The following is a 23,707-nucleotide window of genomic DNA, read 5'->3' on the forward strand; positions in this document are numbered from 1 at the left end:
TCTAGTTCTAGGTGCTGGCTCTTTGTACTATGCCACAATTCATCTTCAAGGAAGGAATATTTGCCAGTGAAAAGCTTTAGTTTTCATTTGTTGGTATCTTGATGATTATCCTGAGAAGAGAAGAATAGTGAGATAGAGGACCAGGTACTGGTCAATGAGCCAAGGCAATTGGGTTTTCATCTCAGCTCTGCTACTGATTAGCTGTATGTATGACTTCATCGCTATGTGCCTCAGTTTACCCATCTCTAAATTGGAAATAACCAGCCTTTGCTCTGCTGCCAATTTGCTACTGAAATCTTGCACCACTTAATTGCTCTCTCTGGGTCTCAGTTTCCTCATCTATCAAACAGGAATCATAGGATTATATATTTGGAGATAAAAAGAACCATAGAGGTCATTGCTTCTAACTGTGATGTTGTATTTGTGCTGCTTAGTCTGTGTCTGACTCTTTGTGACCCCATTTAGGGTTTTCTTGGCAAAGGTACTATAGCGGTTTGCTGCTTCTTCCTCCAGCTCATTTTTTCAAATGAGGAAACTGAGGCAAACAGAGTTAAGTGACTTGTCCAAGTGTATGAGGCCAGATTTAACCTCAGGTCCTCCTAATTTAGGGCAGGTACTCTACCCACTGTACCACATATAACTGCTCTTAATATTACTAATCAGGAAACTGAGACTCAAATCCATTAAACAACTTTTCCAGTGACATCACAGCTAGTAAGTTTCTGAGGCAGGACTTGAACCTGTCATAGCTAGTAAATTTCTGAGGCAGGACTTGAACTTGTCACAGCTAGTAAGTTTCTGAGGCAGGACTTAAACCCATCACAACTAGTAAATTTCTTTGGCAGGACTTGAAACTGTCACAGCTGGTAAGTTTCTGAGGCAGGACTTGAACCTGTCACAATCTAGTAAATATCTGAGGCTGGGGCTTAAAAACCCAACACAGCTAATACATTTCTGAGGCAGGACTTGAACCCAGTGTTCCTGGCTTTTAAGTCCAGCACCCATCCTGCCCTGCCTCTCTCAGAGAGTGGTGATAAAGATCTTTTCGTGTCCAAGAAAGTCTCTACTCCAATAGTTCATCGACTCAGTTCCACAAAGGTCTCCTTCCGGGGGAGGGGGAGGGGGGATGGAGGTGATTCTGGGATTCTAAAGGCCATGCCAGCAGAGTTCAATGTGTCTGGCTCAAAACTGAAAAAGCTTTGATTTCAAGACTAGTAAGGGACTTCTGAGCATCCAGAGGGCTAATCTGGGAGAAGTTCATTATCTGATATGATATTTTGGACAAAGGAAGGAAGAGAAGAAAAGTTATTGGCTCTTCTTCTAATTCTTCCATTAGCAAGCTTCTACCAGGAAAAGTTCTTACTAAAGTTCAAAGTCTAAACACCCCTTAAAACCATAGAGGCTTATTTCCTCAGATTATTTTTTTAGAGACAAAATCAGAGAATTTAGGATTAAATGATTAAAAATAAACCAGGATTACAGAATTTAACCAAAGTATGGCCCTTCCTTTTCTCCCTCTGTCCCTCCCTCACTCCTCCCCCACCATATTCCCTGTTTGGCTAGGATGCCCAGATATTAGTAACCAAACCTTCTAATAATTTTTGCTTGGATATTGAAACAAAGTAGAGCAACAGCAAGCATTGGACACGCATGATTTGGCAAATAGGCTGAGTTCCTTGTTCAAGTTTAGACAAACCACTAACTTTATAATACAGGGACTGCAAAGCAAACATTCACTAGGAATTCCTGAGCCTGGAGCAAATTCATTTCAAATAGGGCAGAGGAGAGGATGAAGGGAACAGTGTCAGTGGCACAGATAACAGATGGTGTCCAGTCCACCAGAAGATTAGGACTGTGCCTCAGGGTTGGGCAGGTGGACCCTGAGGTAGTCCTGCTTCATATGAGCAGAGGCTTGGGATGCTGTGGAGATGAAGCATGGCCCCAGCTTGTCCCAGGAAGCTTAGGTCTTTGGGGGATATTAATTTTCACTCCCTACTTCAAGGTTTGTCATGTTCAGGGGATTTGGAGCTGGAAGGGATCTTATAGATCATTTATTTAGTTCAACTCCTTCACTTTACAAATAGGGAAACTGAGGCCCAAAGAAGCAACTTACCTTATGAGTAGTAGGCAGAAGAGTCAGGATTTAAACCCAAATTCTCTGAGCTTCCAAATCTGCTATTCTTTCCACTACCCTAAACTGGTCACTCATATATATATATGTATATATAATCTCAAATAACATAGGAAAGTGTTTTGTAAACTGTAAAGTACTATAAGAATAATCCTAGGGTATACAAGGGGTTAATATATTATGTGATATTATATTAAAATATATAATATGTACATAATATTAACAATAACAAATAATAGATTTCATATCATTAATAATAAAATAAATGTTAATAATATTATTGTGATATTAATGAAAATGCCAATAACTAACATAAAATATAATTAATAATAAACCCAACATTAATTATAAATCATTAGTATTTTACTAATATTATAGAGTATATTTAATAAATATGTGCATATATAAATAATAAATCTATAATAAAAACCTCTTACAATAAGATAATTCTTTATGTAAATTAAAATTATTTTCTATCCTTAGCATTCTATAATTGCATGATTTAATTTGACCTTCACCATGTACCTGTTCAGGGATTACTATACTTATTTTGCACTGAAACAATAAACTCACACACACACAGGTGAACTAAATTGCTTGCTGCCACATTCCATTTGGGGCAGCTAGGCAGCACAGTGGATAGAATGCCGGGCCTGAAGATAGGACAACCTGGGTTCAAATCTGACCCCAGACTGGACCAGTCGCTAAACCCCATTGGCCTAGCCCTTGCCGCTCTTTTCTGTCTAAGACAGAAGGTAAGAGTTAAAAAATAAATAAAAGCCAACTGTGTACATACAAGATATTCTAGGGTGTAAATAGGAGATAATCTCAGAGGGAATGGACTCACCATGGGGAGGCTGGGGGAAGCACTGATTGGGAAAGGCTTCCTGCCCAAGGTGGAATTTGAGCTGCAGTTTGAAGGAAAGCCAAGAAAGGCAAAAAGTAAAGTGGAGGAGAGGGCATTTGGGGGGTTGGGGGATGGAGAATGAGAAGGTCCTGAGTCAGGAGAGTCAGGGTTTTTTCAAGGAAAAGCAAGAAGGCAATTGAGATGGAAATATAAAGAGAAGAGAGGGGCAGACTTTAAGAAGGCTAGAAAGGTAGGAAGGGATGAAGTTTCAGCCAAGGGCTTTCAAAGCCAAACAGAGCATTTTAAAATATGTAATCTTGGAGATTATAAAGGGTCAATGGAGTTTATTGCAAGGGAAATAGAGGACAGGTTGGGGTGTGTGATGTGACCCCAAATCATCTACCCATATAAAAAAAATGATAAACCATATGTTTTGTGAAAGGTTTTTTTTTTTTATATTCCCTTTGTCTATTTTGAGTTAATCAATCAAGAACTAAAAGTACCCCTACTTAACACTCTAGTAAGTGACTTATGAATTCTCTTAGTGACTTAGTGTTAAGTAGGGGTACTTTTAGTTCTTGATTGATTAACTCAAAATAGACAAAGGGAATAAAAAAAAACCTTTCACAATTTTCTTCTGGATTTATCCCCTCTCTTCAAATAAAATCAAGCAACAAACATTGGCTAAGCATCTTCTATTTGCAAGACACTGCTAGGAGCCAGGGATAACAAGTTAAAAAATGAACCAGCCCCTGCCCTTAAAGAGCTTCTGTCTTACTGAGGGAGACCAGGTAGGTAAATATAAAAGTAATACATGGTAATTCTAAGAAAGGGAAGGATCTAACAACTGAGAAATGGTAGGCGTAGAGGGAAGGTTAGGAAAGATGACCTGTAGGTAATAACCCCTAAATTGTACTAGTTAAAGTAATTTATTGCAGAGATAAACTCATTTTTTACAAAGAACTTTGAAAAGATGATTGGCTGAAGGAGTGAAGTTAGAGGATTTCTTCATCAAGAAAGTTAAAGATTTAATTAATTAAGATTAGACAAGATGGGGGAGGGAGGGAGGGAAATAAAGTAACCAAAAAAATAAAATTAATAAAATTTAAAAAAAGATTAGACAAGATGACCTCAATGATTCTTAACAGTTGTGATATTCTATGCACTATGCTTAATAACTAAATTAAATACTAAGTACTAACTAACTAAATACCATATTCTGGTACTGGCTTCCCTGATCTCTTCAATTTTAACCTTGTGTATTGTAAGGCTTCAAGGCTTCCTCCAACTCTGACTCCATAAAGGATCAGAATATTTAAAGTTGGAAGGAATCTCCATATGGGGTATTCTCTGGCTCTGTATTATTTCACACTTTCATCATCACCTCCAGGTGCATGAAACATAGGACTTGGATGTGAGTTCTCTGTCTCTTGTCTGGGTGTAGGAAGTCCTAACATGCTGGTCTATAATTTATAATCAGAAAAGGCTTTTGTAGGGTCATAATTTATTTGGATTATATAAAAATAACTTATTGTGATTCTATCATTATATTATACCTCGTATTTGTAGATTCCTAACTCTCAGGAGTTCTTAGAGCTTCAGATTATTAAAAAATATATTCTCTATGTATGTTTTTCTTTTAAACCCTTACCTTCTGTTTTAGAATTGAAACTAAGTATTGGTTCCAAGACAAAAGAGTGGTAAGGATTAGGCAATGGGGGTTAAGTGACTTGCCCAGGGTCACACAGCTAGGAAGTATTCAAAACTAGATTTGAACCTAGGGCCTCCTCTCTTTAGACCTGGCTCTCAATCTACAAACCACCCAGCTGCTCCCTCTATATATATGTGTTAGGAAATAAATGTATATTATGATTGAACTGAATCCTGTGGCATAGCAAATATATATATATATATATATATATATATTACCTTATAAAAAAGATGGTCATTTATTGAAAGAACATCAATTTCACAAAACAAATGGATAGTGATCCCTTGATTCTGCTATATGGAACTCATAAAATTATAAAAATCAGAATTGGAAGGGACCTTAGAACACAGCACATAGTGATCTTTGGGCTCTAACTGCTGTAAGCCTCAGTTTTCTTATCTGTAAAATGAGAAGGCTAGATAAACTGACCTCCACGGTAATTTCCAGCTCCACATTTATAATCCTATGATTCCATGTTAAAGGTGAAGGGGACCACAAAGCCCCAATTTTTCAAAACCATTCTTTTTCAGATTAGATTATGGCCCAGAGAGAAGAAGGGGTTTTCTTCATATGGTATCTTCTGACTCCTAGTCTAGGATTCTTTCCACTTCACCAGACTTCTTAGATATTATTCCTTCCTCAAAGTCCATTCTCTAGTGTTCTTTCTGGAAGATATGCCAACATTCCATTGGATTTGTGATCTCATTGACATGGACACTTCCATAAATAATGAAAAATAGCTCATCCATACTTGCCCATCCTATGAATTCCTTGTCCATGTCTTCCCATACATCTGACCCTGGCATCTGCCTAAAGGGATAGGGCTCCAGATTTCTTGATACTGTATAGATAACAATGTGACAACTGTCTCAGTTGCTCCTTTCTCTTGCTGTATGACTGACTCTTTTTTTTTCTGCTGATAACTTTCTCTTTTCTTCTTTAAATTATATTTGATTTTTCTAATTAGGGAACAATTCCACCTTTTCTTCCTTCTCTCCATCAACTCCACTCACATTAAGAATGAAAGAAAAACAAAATCCCTGTTATAGACATCCAGAGCCAAGCAAAACAAATTACCACGTTGGCCATGTTAAAGAAAAAATCTTACTCTTCACCTCTCTAGCAAGAGGTGAGTAACATGTTTCAGTTGTGAATCTTTTGGAATTGTGATTGGTCATTACACCAGTTAGTTGCCACTGTTGTTTGATTACGTCCAACTTGTGTGACCCTATGGACCATAGCACACCAATGTTATCTTATCCACGGGTTTTTTTTTTTTTTTTGCAAAGGTGCTTAAGTAATTGTCATTCCCTTCTCCAACATTGATTAGAGTTCTTAATTCTTTTTCTTTTCTTAAATTTTCTTAATTCTTTTCTTTTCTTTTCCTTCCTTCCTTCCTTTCCTTTCCTTTCTTTTTCTAAAAACTCTTCATTTTCTATCTTAGAATCTTAAAATTGATACTAGCATCATTTCCAAAGTAGACGAGCACCAAGATCTAGGTAATTGGGGTTAAGTGGCTTGTCCAGGGTCACACAGGAAGTATCTGAGGTCAGATTTGAATCTAGGTCTTCCCAACTCCAGTTATCTACTGAGCCACCTAGATGCCCCCCTTCTGCCTCCCACATTTGCAGTTTCTGTCCAAGTTATATATGTATGTATGTATGTATGTATGAATTCTAGAAATTATCTATCCAGACATATCATAATATAGACTATATTTGTCTTTATCGAAGGCAGGAATTATTTCCTGTTTTATCTCTGTGTGCTCAATGCCTATCATGATGCCTGGCATATAATAAGCATTGAATTAATAAATGCTTATTAATTGATTCAATCTATTAAATTACTACCTTCATTATATAAAATATATATTTTATTTATTTTATATGAGGATATTATATTATATATATGAGGACAGGATCTCTGTCCTAAAGGAGTTTCCATTCTAAAGAAAGAAATAATCTTAAACCAACTATGTACACACAAAATATTATAGAGTGTAAATGGAGGTAATCTTAACAGGAATACACTCAGTAGGAAGGCAAGGAATTAAGAAAGACTTTTTACAAAGATGGAATTTGAGGTGAGTTTTCAAGCAAAGCAAAGAAAATCATAAGGTACAGGTGAGAAGAGAAAGCATTCCAGCCAGGGGGCACAGAGAGTGAAAAGGTATAGAATCAAAAGAGAGTCAGGCCTGGAGACCAAAGGTACCAAGGTAGTGGTCATTTTTGTGGAGAGAAGGGGAGGTACCAGACAGATGTAAATACAGAAACCACAGGCTTTGACAGCAGATTGGATATTTGTAATGAGTGGGAGTGAAGAGTCAAAGATGTCACTAAGGCTGGGAGTCAGAGTGGCAGGATGGTAGTCCCCTGAATGGGTGAGTTTGTAAGAGGGAAGACTGATGGAAAAGATAATGAATTTTATTTTGCATGTGTTTAATTTGAGATAATTCATTATTGATTGATTGATTGATTTCCTTAATAAGTGGTTCAAGTTCAACTCAGCTAATTGGGAGAAGTCCAAGTTACTTAACCCTCTTTGTCTCAATTTCTTCATCTATAAAATGAACTGGTGAAAGAAATGGCAAATCATGCCAGTATCTTTGCCAAGAAAATCCCAAATGGGGTCATAAAGATTCTGATATGACTGACATGCCTGAAATGACTGAATAAAGACAAGGCCTTTGCTGTATTTTGAATTATCCCCTTTAATCAATAAATCAGCCAATAGTGAGATGTAAAAGAAAGGGCCTAGGAATCAGGAGACCCAGATTCTAGTTTTGATTTTGTGTGATCCTGCCCAATAATTTAGCCTCTTCAAGACATAGTTTAAACATTTAGTTGAATATTATACACATCAACCATTCATTAAACAAAAATGTATGGCATGCCCACATAATAAGCACTTAATAAAGGTTTTTTCAATAAAATCTAAGGTACTATGACAAGTATTTTGGGACCTACAAAGTTATAGTAGAGATAATCTTTGCTTTCAGAGGTATTTGGAATCTGGTTGGAGGAGGCAGGCACATAGATACACATAACATTTATATAAGATATATTTATTATATTAATAAATGCTATATAAGTATTATAAAGTGCTTTATATTTCAGAAGAAAGGATCACATTGCTAGATCAGGGAAATCTTCGCAGATTTGGCATTTGATTTGGGATTCTTAGGAAGATGGAAACAATTTTATAAATTTAATTATGCACAAGAAGGAAGGGAAGGTATTTATTGGCCAGGGCTGGGCATCATTGTTGTGCGGATTCATCAAGATAGTAGACATTAAACTATTAGAAAGGCATAAAGTCCTAAGGAAATTGGAGGGATGATTATCTATAGATAATATGGATTGATAGGAAAGCTACAGATTAAAAGTCTACTATTATCATTTTAGGACTGTTGTTGTTCAGTTGTATCTAATTCTTTGTACACCTATCTGGGTTTTCTTGGCAAAGACCCTAGAGGGTTTGCCATTTTGTTCTCTAGTTCATTTTACAGATGAGGAAACTAAGGCAAAGAGGATTAAGTGCCTTGCCCAGAGTCACACAGCTAGTAAGTGTCTGAGTCCAAATATGAATTCATCTTCCTGAACTCTAGGCCTGGCACTCTACCCACTGTGCCACCTAGATGCTACTAAAAGTATAGGGAGGCAACTAGGTGGCACAGTGGATAGAGTGCCAGGTCTGGAATTAGGAGTACTTGGGTTCAAATCTGGCTTCAGACACTTCTTACCTGTGTGAACCTGGGTGAATCACTTAATCCAGTTTGCCTAGTCTCCTTGCCCTTCTGTCTTCAAATTGATACAAAGAGTGAAAGCAAGGATAAAAAAAAAAGTAGAGGCACCTAGCAGATTGGCTAACATGATGCAAAGGAAAGTAATGAATGCTGGAAGGGATGTAGCAAAGTCGGGGCATTAATCCATTGCTGGTGGAGTTGTGAATTGATCCAACCATTCTGAAAGGCAATTTGGAACTATGCCCAAAGGGCGATAAAAGACTGTCTGCCCTTTGATCCAGCCATAACACTGCTGGGTTTGTACCCCCAAAGAGATAATAAGGAAAAAGACTTGTACAAGAATATTCATAGCTGCACTCTTTGTGGTGGCCAAAAATTGGAAAATGAGGGGATGCCCTTCAATTGGGAAATGGCTGAGCAAATTGTGGTATATGTTGGTGATGGAATATTATTGTGCTCAAAGGAATAATGAACTGCAGGAATTCCATGTGAACTGGAATGACCTCCAGGAACTGATGCAGAGTGAAAGGAGCAGAACCAGGAGAACATTGTACACAGAGATGGATACACTGTGGCACAATCGAATGTAATGGACTTCTCTACTAGCAGCAATGCAATTATTCAGGACAATTCTGAGGGACTTATGAGAAAGAACACTATCCACATCCAGAGGAAGAACTGTGGGAGTAGAAACACAGAAGAAAAACAATTGCTTGAACACATGGATCGATGGGGGATATGATTGGGCACGTAGACTCTAAATGATCACCCTACTGCAAATATCAATAATATGGAAATGGGTCTTGATCAATGACATATGTAAAACCCAGTGGAATTGAGCATCAGCTACAGGAGGGGGTTGGAGGAAAGGAGAGGGAAAAAACATAAATCTTGTAATCATGGAAAAATTTTCTTAATCAATTAAATTAAAAAATTCGTTTAAAGTAGAGGAAACCTGCACAAGATCCCTCAATTTCCTCTGGCCCATATGGGTCTATATGGGTTCTAAGACCCTGAACAGGTCTAACATTTTATATTCTAAAGTCTCTCCCAGACCTAAGTGTTTCGCCTGGAGGGAAAAATTATTGCTAGGATGAGATAAAGATGTTATGTAGAGGAAACCCACCCAGATTCTGTGCCCTCCTGCAGAGCAAGGCCTGCCTATACACATGCAGTTATTCTACCAGTTCACATTTCAGGGAATCTCTCAGTCCCTCTCTGTCCCAGGTTAGGCCTGGTTTTGGCTTTCTTTCCACATGACCTTGAACTAACTAATCACTTTACATAGCTCTCTGTCCCTTAGTATTCTCATCAGTAAAACAGGGCATTTCCCTTCTTTTGAATAGCAGAACGAATAATTAGTAAATAGGACTAAAAATCTCTGGATCAACAATTCCATGCAGTTTTGCTGGGGGTGTGTAGCAATATCATTTCAGTTGAATTCAATTACACAGGCACTTATTTTATTTTATTATTTTACTTTTCTTTTCCTTTTTTTAAATTTAAAATATTTTTCCATGGCTATATGATCCATGATTCATCCCTCCCTCTTCCCTTCCCCTTCAACAGGCACTTATTAAACACCTCTAAAACAGGATGGCTACCCTCCAAAAAGGTTTATAATCTAGTAGGACATTTAAGATATACATAGTCAGTAGAGTACAAATTAGACTATAGTTGTTCAAGAGGAATACAAATTACTATGAGGTCATCAAGTTTTACTGCTGGATACTAGGTAATAGAATTTTTTTAAAAAACTCTTACTTCCACCTAAGGCAGAAGAGAGGTGAGGATGAGGCAATGGGGGTTAAGTGACTTGCCCAGAGTCACACAGCTAGGAAGTGTCTTTTTGAACCCAGGGCCTCCTGTCTGTAGGCCTGGCTCTCAATCCACTGAGCCACTTAGCTTCCCTGTACATAGAACACTGATGATAGAACACCAGAGCTGGAGGGATCATAAAACAAAAACAAAAACAAAATCCAGAATATTAGAGGTGGAAGAGATCTTAGCTATTGATTATCTAGTCAACTTATTCAATTTACAAATGAATGAACTGAAGTTTGGAGAAATTAAATGACTTGCCCATCAGAAAATTAGTAAGTGCTCAGCAATGCAACGACCTGGGACAATTCTGAAAGACTTATGATGGGGAATGCTATCCACCTGCAGAGAAAGAACTGTTGGATGGGGGGCAGCTGGGTAGCTCAGTGGATTGAGAGTCAGGCCTAGAGATGGGAGGTCCTGGGTTCAAATTTGACCTCAGACACTTCTTAGCTGGGTGACCCTTGACAAGTCACTTAACTCCCATTGCCTAGCCCTTACCACTCTTCTGCCTTGGATCCAATACACAGTATTGATTCTAAGACAGAAGAAGAAGGGTTTAAAAAACAAAAGAACTGTTGGAGTTGTCTTTCACATCAGTGTATTTATGGTTTTATTTTGGAGTTTGAGTTATGTATGAGTGTGCTCTTACAACAATGACCTACATGGAAGTGTGTTTTGCATGACAATAAAAAATAAAAACCAAACAAACTAGTAAGTGGCAGAGCCTGAACTCAAAATCATGTCTACCAAACTCTTTCTGTTATACAAAAAAGGCCTCTAAAACCTTGTTGCCTCTTTGGAATCACTGTGGGGTTTCTAAAACATTTTTACAAATCTAGTGGTATGTATATACCACACTATATCTGTGACACAGATATAGGTGTTTCTACACCTCTATCCTCACAGATACACCTATGTATGTTGAAAACTACCATAGATATTTGTGACTCTGGACAACTTACTTCTGACTTTGTTTCTTTCTCTATAAAACAAGGAAGGTAATACTCACACTGCATACCTTGGACAGTTGTAGAGAACTTATGAGACAGCAAGCATAGGTCCACACAATGCTGGGTAAATGTTGGTTTTTATTATTAATGAAACTAAAGTTGTTCAGTGCCTTACACAGAAAGCTGACACTACAGAATTTTTTTTTGAGTGATTAATAAAGCCTGGCACCCAAGGATTCTGAGCAAATAATTGAGGTCCTTCCTATTAAAGAATGAGTATAAATTAATTAGATAGCATTCTGGATTTCTCTGCCATTAATCTCTATGTCAAGATCCCTGGATGTGGAAGTCAGACCACCTGGATTTAAGTCCCAGCTTTGTTCCTTACTGGCTGTGTGGGAGAGTTGTTTCCCTGTGTCTGGGCCTATTTATCACCTGAATACATAGCCCTGTATTAGGTAGGCATGAGGAGAGATGTAAAGTTTACGTAAGACTAGGTCCCTGTTCTGAAGGTACTTACAGTCCTTTGCTGTTGTTCAGTCATTTTTCAGTCATGGCAGGCTCTGTTGACTCCATTTGGGGTTTTCTTGGCAGAGATACTGGAGCAGTTTGCCATTTCCTTCTCCAGCTCATTTTACAGATGAGGAAACTGAGGCAAAGAGGGTTAAATGATTTACTCAAGGTCACACAGCTAGTGAGTGTCAATCTGGTGTGTGTATATATATGTATATATACATATATATACACTAAAATATATTTATATATAATAAAAAACATAAATGTTTGCTAATGCCATGTGAAGTCTGTAGGGGGAAAATCTGTTATAGATAGGAGTCAAGAAAGACTTTCAGGAAGTGATCCTCACAACCTGGAGGTGGATTATTATTAGTCCCATTTTGCAGATAAAGAAACTGAAGCAAAGTTAAAAGACTTGCCCAGGGTCACACAGCTAATGTCTGACTTAAGTGTAATCTGAACTCAGGTTTTCTGGACTCTAGTCTTCTGCATAATCCATTTATATAATTTAGCTGCCTGAAATAAAGTTTTGAATGTGGGGCAAAGGAGTTTGAACTGTATTTAGGAAGCAATATTAGCCGCTGGAAATTTCATACTGTTGACAATCATTTTGCTCACTGAGGTGTGTCGAATTACTGAGGTTGATAAAAAAATTTTCCAGTGGCCCCCTGACTCCTTCCTGATTAAAGGTCATACTACTTTGCATGGCATTCAAGGCTCTCAGCAATCTGGAGCCAGCCTACTTTTCCCTCACCTCATTTTTCTTCGTGTATATTAGACAGATCCCATTGCTTACCAAGCCCCAAATCGTGTATTTTTCCACTTCCTTGCCTTTGCTCCGTTTCCCCATGCCTAGCGTGTCCTTCCTCCCTTCCCCAGTTGAATTCCTAGCCCTCCTTTAAAGCAGAGCTCAATTACGCTCTGCATGAAGCCTTTCTTGATCCCAGTAACTATTTCCCCCAGATCTCAAAAGAGCACTGTTTTGCCCCTCTCTGTTGTATTTCTCTGGTATTATTGTTATCTGTGCTTTTATAGTTATTGGGGTCACCCTCAGGGCCCAGCTCAGGGATATGCACTTAGCAGATGCGTGGCTTATTCAATATTCCGTATTCTAAGGCAGCTTTCTAGCTTGTGCAGTCGGTATGCTTAGGTCTCTCTTCCAGTTCTGACCTTCTGTTGCATGCTGTTTTTAAAGTGCTGGTGCTTTCCCCCAGAGGAGGACTTCCTATGGCCAGTTGAACTGATCAAGAATAGTTCTGTAGAAAATGAACAGCTTGTCATTCACTAGGCTAGAGAATTGGAACCAGGGTCTATTTGTGTCAGCCAACGTTTGTGAGCAATTCAAATCTCCCTTCCAAAGGGCACAGGAAGGGACCCCGCCCCCACCGGGTAAGGTCAGTGACACTAACAGCTAAGAGGTTGACCTCAGAAGGATCTCTAAGCGCTTTAACTCAATCCTTCCTCCTCTTTCCTTCCCTCTCCCTCCCCTCCGGAGTCCATAGCGCTGAAAGTTGCCTTGGGGTTAAGGCACGTGGGAATGAAACTGGCTCTCCAAGGTCATCCAGACTGGGTAGGGAAGGCCGGGAGGGGCTGGGTTTGGGGACAGAGAAGACCCCGCCAGGCTCAGACAAATTAACCCACCTGGGCTTTTGTGAGCCTGGGTGTGCGTTAATCAGCACTTTTCCTTTCCTGTTGCAAATGCAATTTAATTTTCCACCAACTCGTCTCCCGTCCTCAGTCTAAGAAACGGAAGCAACCCGGTACTGCCGCCGCATGGCCCTAAATCCATGTGCTCCACCTGCGGCCTTGCTTCCCCAAGCGGGCCCTTTAAGAGATCCCCGCCCCACCACGGCTTCCCCCGAGCTCCCCCTCCCTCCAGCACTCTCCCTCTCAGTCCACCTTTCCGAATTGCATCAGGCACGTGCTCGCCCCCGTCCCGTCGGAGCCCTCCCTCTTCTCCCCCGCCTCTTTCCCCCCCTACTGGGGAACCGGAGCAGAGAGTCGGGGGGGGGTGTGGAAGGGAGGGGGGAAAAGGGGTGGGGACAAGAGTCCGGAATGAGAAGCCAAGTCGTGCGCGCGCGCTCCTCTCTCCCATTCCCAGGGGCCGGGCCAAGGCGCGCGCGCTCCCGCTACCCCGTCCCCGTCCCCGACCGCATCCCCTCCCCTCCCGTCCCAGAGACGCCGCGTTGCGAAGCGCGCCCCCGCCGATCGCGTGGTCTGCTCCGCTCCGCTCTCCCCTTCCATATTGCTGCAGCCCAGAGCAGGGAGCCCGGGCTGCCCCCGGGGGGGAAGAGGAGGAAAGGGAGAAGCAGTGAGAAGAGCCGTCAGGCCCCTGGGCTTCGGGGGTGGGGGGTGGCGGGGGGAGCCTACGGCTCCAGGCGAAGAGGCAGCAGAGGGGTCCCCCCCCCGCCCCGGCACCGCCGCCGCCGCTCAGGGCCTGGGCTTCTCGGCAGCTCTCCGACGGGGAGGGAGAAAAGGGAGGGGGCCGCGCCCGGCTGCTCGGCTCGAGTACCCCCCGGCACTCCCCTCCTGCTCCGGTCCCCGGGGACTGTGAGGGGAGCAGCCCCTGGAGGCAGCCTTCCCAGAAGAGAGAGCGGCAAGGCCGGGCAGCTTCAGGAAAGTTTTGAGGCGGCGGGCGAGAGGGGAGGGGGCGAGGCTGCCGCGGCGCCGGCGGGGGCTTCGGTTCGGGGGGCGGGCGCTCCCATGGCCACCGAGGTGGAGTCACTCCCGCCCGGCAACCCCCTCCTTCAGGCCGAGGAGCACGGCGGGCTGGTGATGAAGCAGCCGCCACCGGCGCCGCCGCAGCAGCAGCAACCGCAGCAGGCGCCGCAGCCCGAGGGGAAGGGAGAGCCTCTGGACGGCGGCGACGAAGGCGCCCGGCCCCCGCGGCAGCCCAGCTCAGCCAGGCAGTCCCGGGAAGACGGCCCCCAGCCTGAGAGGGAAAGCCTGCAGCTGCCGCCGCCGCCGCCCCGGGGCGAGAGTGACGGCGGCAGCGGCAGCGAAGAGGGCGGCGAGCCGTGCCGCCGAGAGTTCGTCGAGGCCCCCCCGCCCAAGGTGAATCCGTGGACGAAAAACGCGGGGCCGCCGGCTTTGGTCACTGTGAACGGACAGTCCCCGCCAGGTGGGTTCTCGCTCTCATTGCATTCTCGGGTAGTGCTTCCTCGCCGCGCGGGGCCGCGGGGGGAGGGGGGGGGCCGAGCTGGTACTCCATCATTTTCCCCCTTCCCCACCTCCTCCCCCGAGGGTCTTTGCAACCGCTGGCCCCTGATGTCCTCTTCGGGAGATGACACAGGCCTCGGGTGGACCCCGGAGCTTTGTAATGATCGGCGTCCGTGCGAGGACAAGTTGGAGCGGCCTTGCCAGGGCCGTACCAGCTGGCTTAGGCAGCGGCGAGGAGAAGGCCTCGAGCCCCCGGGAAAACTACTTTTCGGGTGTAAATAACCCTTTTTTCCTTGCCTCACTCGCTGTTGTCTCCCAGAACACTCAGCTTGCCGAGGGTGGGGATGGAAGAAGGGCTTTTCCCAAACCCCTCACTCCACAATTTGAGCGTTGTAGCATTTATCATATTGTGAGCGCTCCACGAGCATGTCCTGGGCAGAACGCGATGAGTTCGTAGCGACTAATATGGATTCTAGGTTTCAAAGTTATCTAGCGTTGGCTCTGGGTTGGTGGATTCGACGCCCCCCTCCCCCAGCAGCTTGTAAAGGGAGGGGGTTGGAAAAAAGAAAATCAAACGTGTCACTGAGAATGTGGTGAGATACTTATGTATGTATATGTGTGTGTTTTTCTTCCCGAGACCCAGATATGTAATTTTTATATGCTGTTCATGGGGTTGGGTCGTGTTCTACAGAAATATCCAGCCGGAGAGCCGGACCGGAGGGGCGTGGAAATGTGGAGGGGTAGGGTGTGTGTTGGGGGGGAGGTGGTGGACAGTGAAAGTCGGGGCCCTGCCAGGCAGCGCCCAGTGATTGACAGGTCGAAGACTGCGGGGCAGACACACTGAGGGCCGGTCGGATTCGCGGCCCAGTTGCAGGGTTCGATTTTAGAACGCCGGCCCCGCCGGGCCTTGGCGAGGGTGTGTGTGTGCGCGTGTGCGTCTCTTCTAGCTTCCTTCCCTTCCCAGCATTCCACTGCAGTAAAGACAACGTGGTTTCTTTCCCCTTGCTGCCTGCCGAAAGCAGCATGTGATCCGGACCTACATCCCCTCGCCTAGGCCCATACCCTGTATCCCCCCTCCCCCTTTCTCGTGGGGTCTCTCCACCCTCTAGACCGCAGTTAGGAGCTGAATTCCCTGGGCTGGACAACTGTTGGAAGAGGGAGGAAAGAGTGAGGACCAGGCCTGTGTGGGACGGAGAGCCTCGTGGCCTTGATTTTTCACCCTGGATGTCTAAGCCAGCCCATTTTGTGTGTCCCTCCCTCCTCCCCCCAAGTTTTAAACCTTTTTAATCTGGATAGGGTCACCCAGTTTTGAGTCCCGCTGGATGAAATGATGACTGAGAGTGCAGGGACTTACCCCTGTCCTAGACTTTCTGGCCCTCTTCCATCTAAGAAGGCTAATGATTTTCTCCTATTTGTAAGTCTTGAACTGAGTCGAGAAGGGGGAGACCTGAGGGCCTCAGGGAAGTCAAATGGGAGGAGGTAAAAGCATGCCCTCCTTCAGCTGGCATGAGGCCTTGGCCTGAAGGAAACTAAAAAGCCAGCCCTTGAATCAGTGTTGCAATGGCATTTCTCTTACAGTTGCTTCATTGGGAGGAGGGTTCATTTGGGATTTACTAACAGTACCTCAAACTGTGTTTAACCCCCTTTTCCAGAACACCCTCTTATGCAAAAGATAATTTGGAAACCTCCATTTTCTATAAGATCATCTCCCCCGGATGAGGGAGAGGTACTTTGAAATAGGTTTAGACACATTAAACCGAAAAGAGATCTATGGGCTCTTAAGAGAGATCGCTGAAGGAAAGGGAAATGGATGTTAGCCATGTGCATCTGACTCCAGGCTGTTTAATGGTGAGCCTGCATTTTGTATTTTAAATCCCTGTGTGCACTGTCAGATGGCCTACAGGTGTATGTGCTGGCATTTTGTGAAAGCTGATGCCCTCTAAAATGGTGCGTCATCACTGTTGACATATGGGAAATGTTCAGCCTGGCTCTGGCTTTTCCCCTTTTTTCAAACTCCCAGCAAGAGAGGAAGTTGACATTCCTTTTAGATGCTTCAAATCAAATCTTGGCCAGATAGGTTTCTCTGCTATTAATCTCTTGTTATTAGAATCCCAACTCTAGTACTGTAGGACTAGTATGGAAGCATTGTGAACACTGCAAAATTCCATCTTCATAGAGAGAAAGTTGACTTTTCTTAAGCTCCAATCTTGCTGAATGCAAAGGCTCTCCCCACCCCACCCCCAACCTGGGATTCAGTGTTTTTAAAAATTCTATATTTTGTGGGAGAAAGAAAATAATGTGATTTGGGAATAGGTACCTTTTCTTTGGCATGCATGTTATAGGGAACGTGGAATAAGAAGTCAATAAGAGGTCATGCCTTGACTCTTATTTGCCAGTAATAGCTGGGGTACTAGAATACTGATTTTTATCTGTAAATATGGATAATAATAGTAGTTCTTATATCATGGAGTGGTTGTGAAGAAAGTGCTTTGTAAACTGCACTTATAGGTTGCTCTCAAGATAAAGATGCCCATCTTTGGGCACATGGAGCACCATATTTTAAGGGAAAAGAAAGTAGGAGTTGTAGGGTACTGATTCTGCTGAGGTACTGACCCACTTTATCCTTGGGCACTGGATGTTTTAAACAAAACTTCCAGTTTGTCTGAATTTTATAAGGATCGGTTTAAATTGACTGCTGAGATTCCTCTTCAGAACTAACATTTTGATAAGAGTTGAAATGCAAATTCATAGATTATTGTAAGTTACTGCATTAATATAATCTTCAAGATCTAGGTTCTTTGGAGTCTACAGAATAGTGTAAACTTCCAAAGCTTGCTGTAGAAGCCTATTTTTATTCATTGGTTTGGCTCTGGTAGTATTTTTTGAGGGGACATGCACTGTAAGAAGTAATGAAAGATGCTTTAAGGTCATACCTGCCTGCAGTTTACTTTTCCTGTATAGCTGTGTCCAGACTCATTCAAATGTGTAAACCTAAGAATAATTTTAGATTTTATTCATTTTGTCTTCTAAAGAATCTTATTTTGCCACCATTTCCTTTACATGAAAATAAGGAAATTTAGGTTTGAATCCCTGACCTATCACTGCCTGCCTTCTGGCCTTGGGTCAGTCACTTCTGAGAAGTTTCCTCATTTGTGAAATTGAATTGAACTAACTTTTAAAACTTATCTTCCAACACTTGGTTCTGGGAATACTCATTACTCATTAAAATACAAAGTAAATTTAAAACATTATACCTTTGAAACTAAAATCTATAATCTTGGCTTAGCCTTACAAATGGAGGGCATGGTTCAGATAACCCAAAGAATTACTTACTTGATCTATTTGATTTTTGATCTGTAAAAATAATTACACTAAATAATTTCTAACATCCTCAACCCTTAGATTTTCTGTTGTAAGTTTCCTTTAGTTCTGACATTTTTAAGGACCTTTTTAATTTCTAATGATCTATTACTATATTGTGTTGTTAAAGTTGATTAAATTATCTCATGCTTAGTAGCCTAGTATTAGATTTTGTTCCCTATTCAAGTGCTGGTTTGGAGAGTCAGAGGGTACTTTGGGGGCATAGAAGAAAGCTAGACTGAAATGCAAGCATTTCTGTGCCTAGGTCACTGTGAATCCCTATATAGTTGATATTTGAGGATTCATAAGTGCATTGAGATCATACCTCCATTTCTTATAATCATTTATAATGTGTATGATAACATTGTTTTTCTTAGATGACATGATGTACTAAAATTGGCTAGTACTCTTCCTTTTCTGGTATAATTTCTGTAATTTACCATACTATATTCTGAATGGAACATGAAGCTAGACTGGATTGTAGCCTCAACCAAAAGCTTTTTCCTCCTAACTTCCTCCCAAATCTGGACAGCTCCTCTTTTCCTATTTGCCAGAATTAGGAAATAGGGATTTAAACGTAAATTAAAATTGTGGTTTAGAAGACATCATCTAGATGAATCTCTGCTATTGGATTTGGTTTTGGATTTATTGTAGGCCCTACTCCAAGGATCCATTTAACACCTGGAAATGTTATGTGCTTTATATAGGTTATGGTGTCTTGACAACATTGTGTTTTGTTTATATTTTTTTGGAATGGATGGAGGTGTCTGGAATTCTTGATGAGTTATCTCCTAACAAGTCCTCTTCTCTGAACTGTCCTTTCACTTTTTCCTGCTCCCCCTCCCCCCAGTCACTCCTCTCCTCACCTCCCTTTGGCCCATAAGATGGTTCAAAACAAATGGTTATGAGGCTTCAGCCCCACAACAGTTCTCCGAGTTCATTTCTGATTACTTTGCCAAGGTAGTAAGGCATTGGAGAGTATTAGAACTAGGTGTTTGGAGACTGTACTGTATGTAACTCATTGGTATAACCCTGGACAAGTCAACTCTGTGTATCTTTTGAAGTCAAATTGAAAGTCCCCTAAATCTATGTGATATTTTTCTGCTTCCCAATCTTAGAGTATTTTCTACCTAGAAATTCTAGCCATTCTTTATCTAGTTCACATGTCCTTCTTCCAAGAAGCTTTCTTTGGTAACTCATAGGATTGTAGATTTAGAACAAGGGAGATTTATGATAGGTTTTGCTCCATGATCATCTAATCCAAGGCTCTGATTTTACAGGTAATGGGAACTAAAGCCTGGAGGTTTTGTTAGCGACTTGCTGGAGGTTATAGAAGTAACAAATTGCTGAGTCAGAATGTGAACTCAGGTCTTCTGAATTCAAAACTGGTTTTCTTTACAACTGAACCACTCTGCCTCTTATATGAACTGATGCAGAGTGAAATAAGCCAAACCAGAATAATTTTTATGAATCCCACAATAATATAAGGGAAGGCATTGTTGAAAGACTTCAGAATTATGATCGATGTGAAAAGCAATCATAGCTTTAGAGAATTGGCCAAGCTGCATACTTCCTGCCTTTTGGCAGAGATGGTGGTGAACTTTAGGTATGGAATAAGACATGCATTTTCAATCATGTCCATTGTGCTTGTTTCGATTAAATGTATTAACTGCAAGGGAAGCATTAGGAAATGACGGATTTTTGTTTGTTTATTTGTTTGTTTTAAGCAAAAATGGAGTCCGAAAAGGAATAAGAAGTTCTACTCTACACATATTCTACTGAATATAATGTTTGTATTGAGGAGGTTGGGATCATCTCAAAATCTTTTGACAATTCTAAGAATCTGATGCATTACTTTCTCTTCTATAAAGAGAGATTATATTACAGATATGGTTAGAAGTTGGGGACTAGGAAAGTAAGATTACAACCAGGGCTGAGGTACTTCTATGTGTGGACTTATTCCAATATTAGGAAGAGTTTGACAATGTTAATGTGTCAATACTGACCAGTTAGGATTACTAGCACTTCATCTTTGAGGTTGAGCTGTAGCCACTAAAGGTAAGTCTGTCAACTTCCCCCTATCATTTTTCTTCTTTATTTCTATTCCTATTAGGACACACTTATGTTATTTTAAGTAGGAGTAAATATTTTGTTGATGCTATTCTTTGCCATGTTTTTCATCTTTGAAAAATCGCTGACCAGAAATTGTGAAAGGCAAGTAGTGGAAAACAGATGGAGCAGCTAGGTAGCAAAGTTGCATAGAGCACCAAGCCTGGGATTGGGAGTTCAAATGTAGCTTTAGATACTTTCCAACTGTGTGTCCCTGGTCAAGGCACTTAATGCCAATTGCTTAGCCCTTGCTGACTTGGGTTTTAAAAAAAAGTCCTGGAAAGGAGCTGACAGGGCATTGGACCTTCCAGACAGTTTCTGGAGTGAGCCAGAGAAGGGAGTCCCTGAAAGAAAGGGTACTTGTTTGAAATTAAGCAAAATGTAAATCACTGGATCCAAGCAGCCATAGGATGTAATAAAAAGTGCCATCAATTGTATTAGTCTGGTTATACTTCCAGCTCTGTGACCTATTGCCTCTTGTTACCTTGGATAAGTCGCATCTTATTTTTGAGCTATGGGTTCTTCTTAACTGTAAATTGAAGACATTGAACTCTGATCTGTTAAAGCCCCTGCCAATTCAGAGAATGTCTGTGTGCTTTCATAAAAACCAAGTAACTAATTGGGGGGGATCCATATTTAAATGCATTTGGGTTTTTTTTAGACCTCAAAACCAGTGTTTTTGGGGAGGGCTAACAAGGTTAAACATAGTGGCAGATGGAATAAACAAACATGACACCTAGCACAAGCTGGTTTAGAAACCCAAGTTCAGTTCCCACATTTTATGGAGGAAGAAATTAAAGCCCAAAGAAGAGAAGAGAGATCTCTTCTAAGTTATCCACTCCCCTCTTTAGAGCACATGCCCCATCAGGGCTCTTATGAGTTAGTGTCTGAACCCTTCATTTTTTATGTGTGTGTATTATATATATGAAAACTAAGACCCAGAAGAGGGGGAAGTCATTTGCTCATACTTGCCGTTAGCTTTTCTTCAGAGCATCTTTTTTTATTAAATCTACTAGAGTTTTTCAATTTTTAGGGCCTTATTGAGCTTGGGGTGTATCATCCTTATGCTAGGGATTCTTTGGGGATAAGATCTAAAACAAAAAACAATTTTCATATCATTATCAAGACTCTAGAGCTCCAGTGTGGAAATTTAGGTCTGACCTTGCTTTTTAGTCCTCAGATTTCCTCCTCAGGTCTTGGACCCATGTTCCTGCGGTGAAATTCGAAGACAAGGGGTTTTTGCCTCTGCCAGATTTGTAGTGCCTATCCCTGAGCTATGAGAGATATTTGACTATGTTGGAGACAGGAAAGCCTAAGGGGTCTCAAAGGTCTTTTCTGTAAAGAAACATCCAACATGTATATTCCAGGGTCCCTCAGGCATAAAGTTCAGGTAACTAGGACTGAAAACAACTTTTCTCTTTGAAAGACAGTGTTTTATATGGATAGTGTGCTTGCCTTGGAATCAGGAAGATCTAGGTTCAAGTCCTTTTTCTGATACTAGTTGTGTTTCCATGGATACATGTGGATAAATCATTTATCCTTTCTAAGCCTCAGTTTCTTCCTCTGTAAAATGAGGACTGTAAAAGCTTTAGTACCTTTCTGAAAAGATTGCCGTTACACTCAAATGAAAGAATATAAAGGATGTTTTTATTGGTAACTTTCAAAGATATTACATCCTGCGTGCCTTGTGGTAGGAACTCAAATTGAGATTCCCTCACTTTCCTGAGTCCCTGGGAAAGGGGCTTAGAAAATTCAGGGAAGTTAGACAAGGATTCCAAATCCAGCGGGGACAGCTCTTAAGGACAGTGACATTGGCTGGATCTTGGCATTAGAATTAAGAAAGTGGTAGAAATGTGCCTTTGGGATATGATGCTGGTTTATCTGATGTTGGGAGCCAGTTAAACAGCCTTTATAGTGCTAAAAGCAAATCTTGGTACCCAGACAGGAGATGCAAGTATGGGGTCTATGACCGACTGTTACAGCAGGGGTCCATGGTTCCACAGTAGTGGTCTGATATATTAGGAACCTGGCACTGAGTCTCCATACATATGAAGCTAGGTTTCTGAGGCGCTAGTATTTGGAGGTGAACATTTTGGCCTCAAATTGAGAATGAGTGTAATTGTGGGGAGAGGGTCATTTTTTTTTATGAGTTTAACAGGTGAAAGAGGACAGTGCCCCACATCCTTTAAAAATTGGGGCAGTAGGAACTGTCATGGGGCTGTTTGGAACCTTCTCTGCTGTAACTTTTCAGACTACTGCTACTTGTTGAGCCATTCACCAAGCTTCCTAGTCATTTTCAGAATCAGACATTTGAGGAAAAGACTCCAAACTCTGGCAGAGTTCTCCACTCCACATTGTCTCCTTTCACAGAAGTTTTGTCTACCTGTTTAGAATGCCACATGGGATATACCTTCTCTACAACCAGTCAGAATAGTGACTGGTTTGGTAGGGACTAAAGATGATCTTGCCAGTTCATTTGGAAGGAAGTTAGACAAACTCACAGAAGCTCTTTGAGGTAATCAACAAGATGTATCTGAGAAATGCTTTCCGCTAACAATTTATCCTTGGAGTGAAATGGCACTTGGGCTATTTAATATACCCCAAGTTCCCAGGCTGAACTTGATATGTGCTGGAAATGAGGCAAAGAGTTTTAAGGTCCTTTCTGGTTTTTGGAGTAGTCTTTGTTGTATAGTCAAGCAGGGATTCTAGAATACTGCTTTTCAGTGCTTTATATATGTCCCACTCTGAACTAGCTGATATAATATATCCATTCTTCAGAAAGGAGTCCTGAGGCAGAGTCCTGCAGGTCTTGTGCTACTCTGATGCCCTCTCCTGGAAGTCGGTACAGATGTATTGCTTCCTGCTCTGAGTTAGTTTAGGGTGCTAATGTGGGCAATGCTTGGCCAAATCAGCACTGGGGCATTTATGGTGAAATGGGGATGAGGATATTGGATATCTATCTCATCCAGTAAGCCCTGGGGTCTTAGAGGCAAAATATCTTTCCTGCTTTATGTTATGATTTCAGTCTGGAAAATGTTTTTGTTTTCTGTTTTCTCAGTTTTAACTAAAACATTCATTAAATGCTTACTGTTGACAGCATTATGATTGGTTCCAGTGAGATTTAAAAAATTAAGGATTAAAAAATTAAGAATTAAAAAAAATTCTGGAAAAAATGTTTTACATGATTGCACATGTGAAATCTATAAGATTGCTTACCCATTTCAAGGGAATTGGAAAATTCAAAACTCAATATTCTTTGAAAAGTGTTGGAAACTTTACATGAAATTGGGTGGGGTTAATTTAAAAAAATTTTAAGTGGTTCCTGAAAAAGGAAACGAGCCTATATCTTCTAAAA

The 23,707-nt window shown here is 41.5% G+C and overlaps 1 protein-coding gene across 7 annotated transcripts in view; it reads left to right on the forward strand.

Moving 5' to 3' along the window:
* Positions 1–13,899: 13,899 nt before the first annotated feature.
* The window catches only part of LARP1 (La ribonucleoprotein 1, translational regulator), a 61,741-nt gene continuing 51,933 nt past the window's right edge, over positions 13,900–23,707 (forward strand). For 4 of the 7 annotated variants that reach the window (XM_056811502.1, XM_056811506.1, XM_056811507.1 and 1 more), the window contains exon 1: positions 13,901–14,845. In XM_056811502.1, the coding sequence (XP_056667480.1) occupies positions 14,428–14,845 (418 nt within the window). In that variant the 5' untranslated portion in view covers positions 13,901–14,427. Of the gene's footprint in view, positions 14,846–23,707 lie in introns of all 7 variants that reach the window. The other 3 variants (XM_056811503.1, XM_056811508.1, XM_056811505.1) reach the window with 1 other exon arrangement.

Source organism: Monodelphis domestica, chromosome 1, assembly GCF_027887165.1.
Source record: "Monodelphis domestica isolate mMonDom1 chromosome 1, mMonDom1.pri, whole genome shotgun sequence".
Taxonomy (NCBI): domain Eukaryota; kingdom Metazoa; phylum Chordata; class Mammalia; order Didelphimorphia; family Didelphidae; genus Monodelphis; species Monodelphis domestica.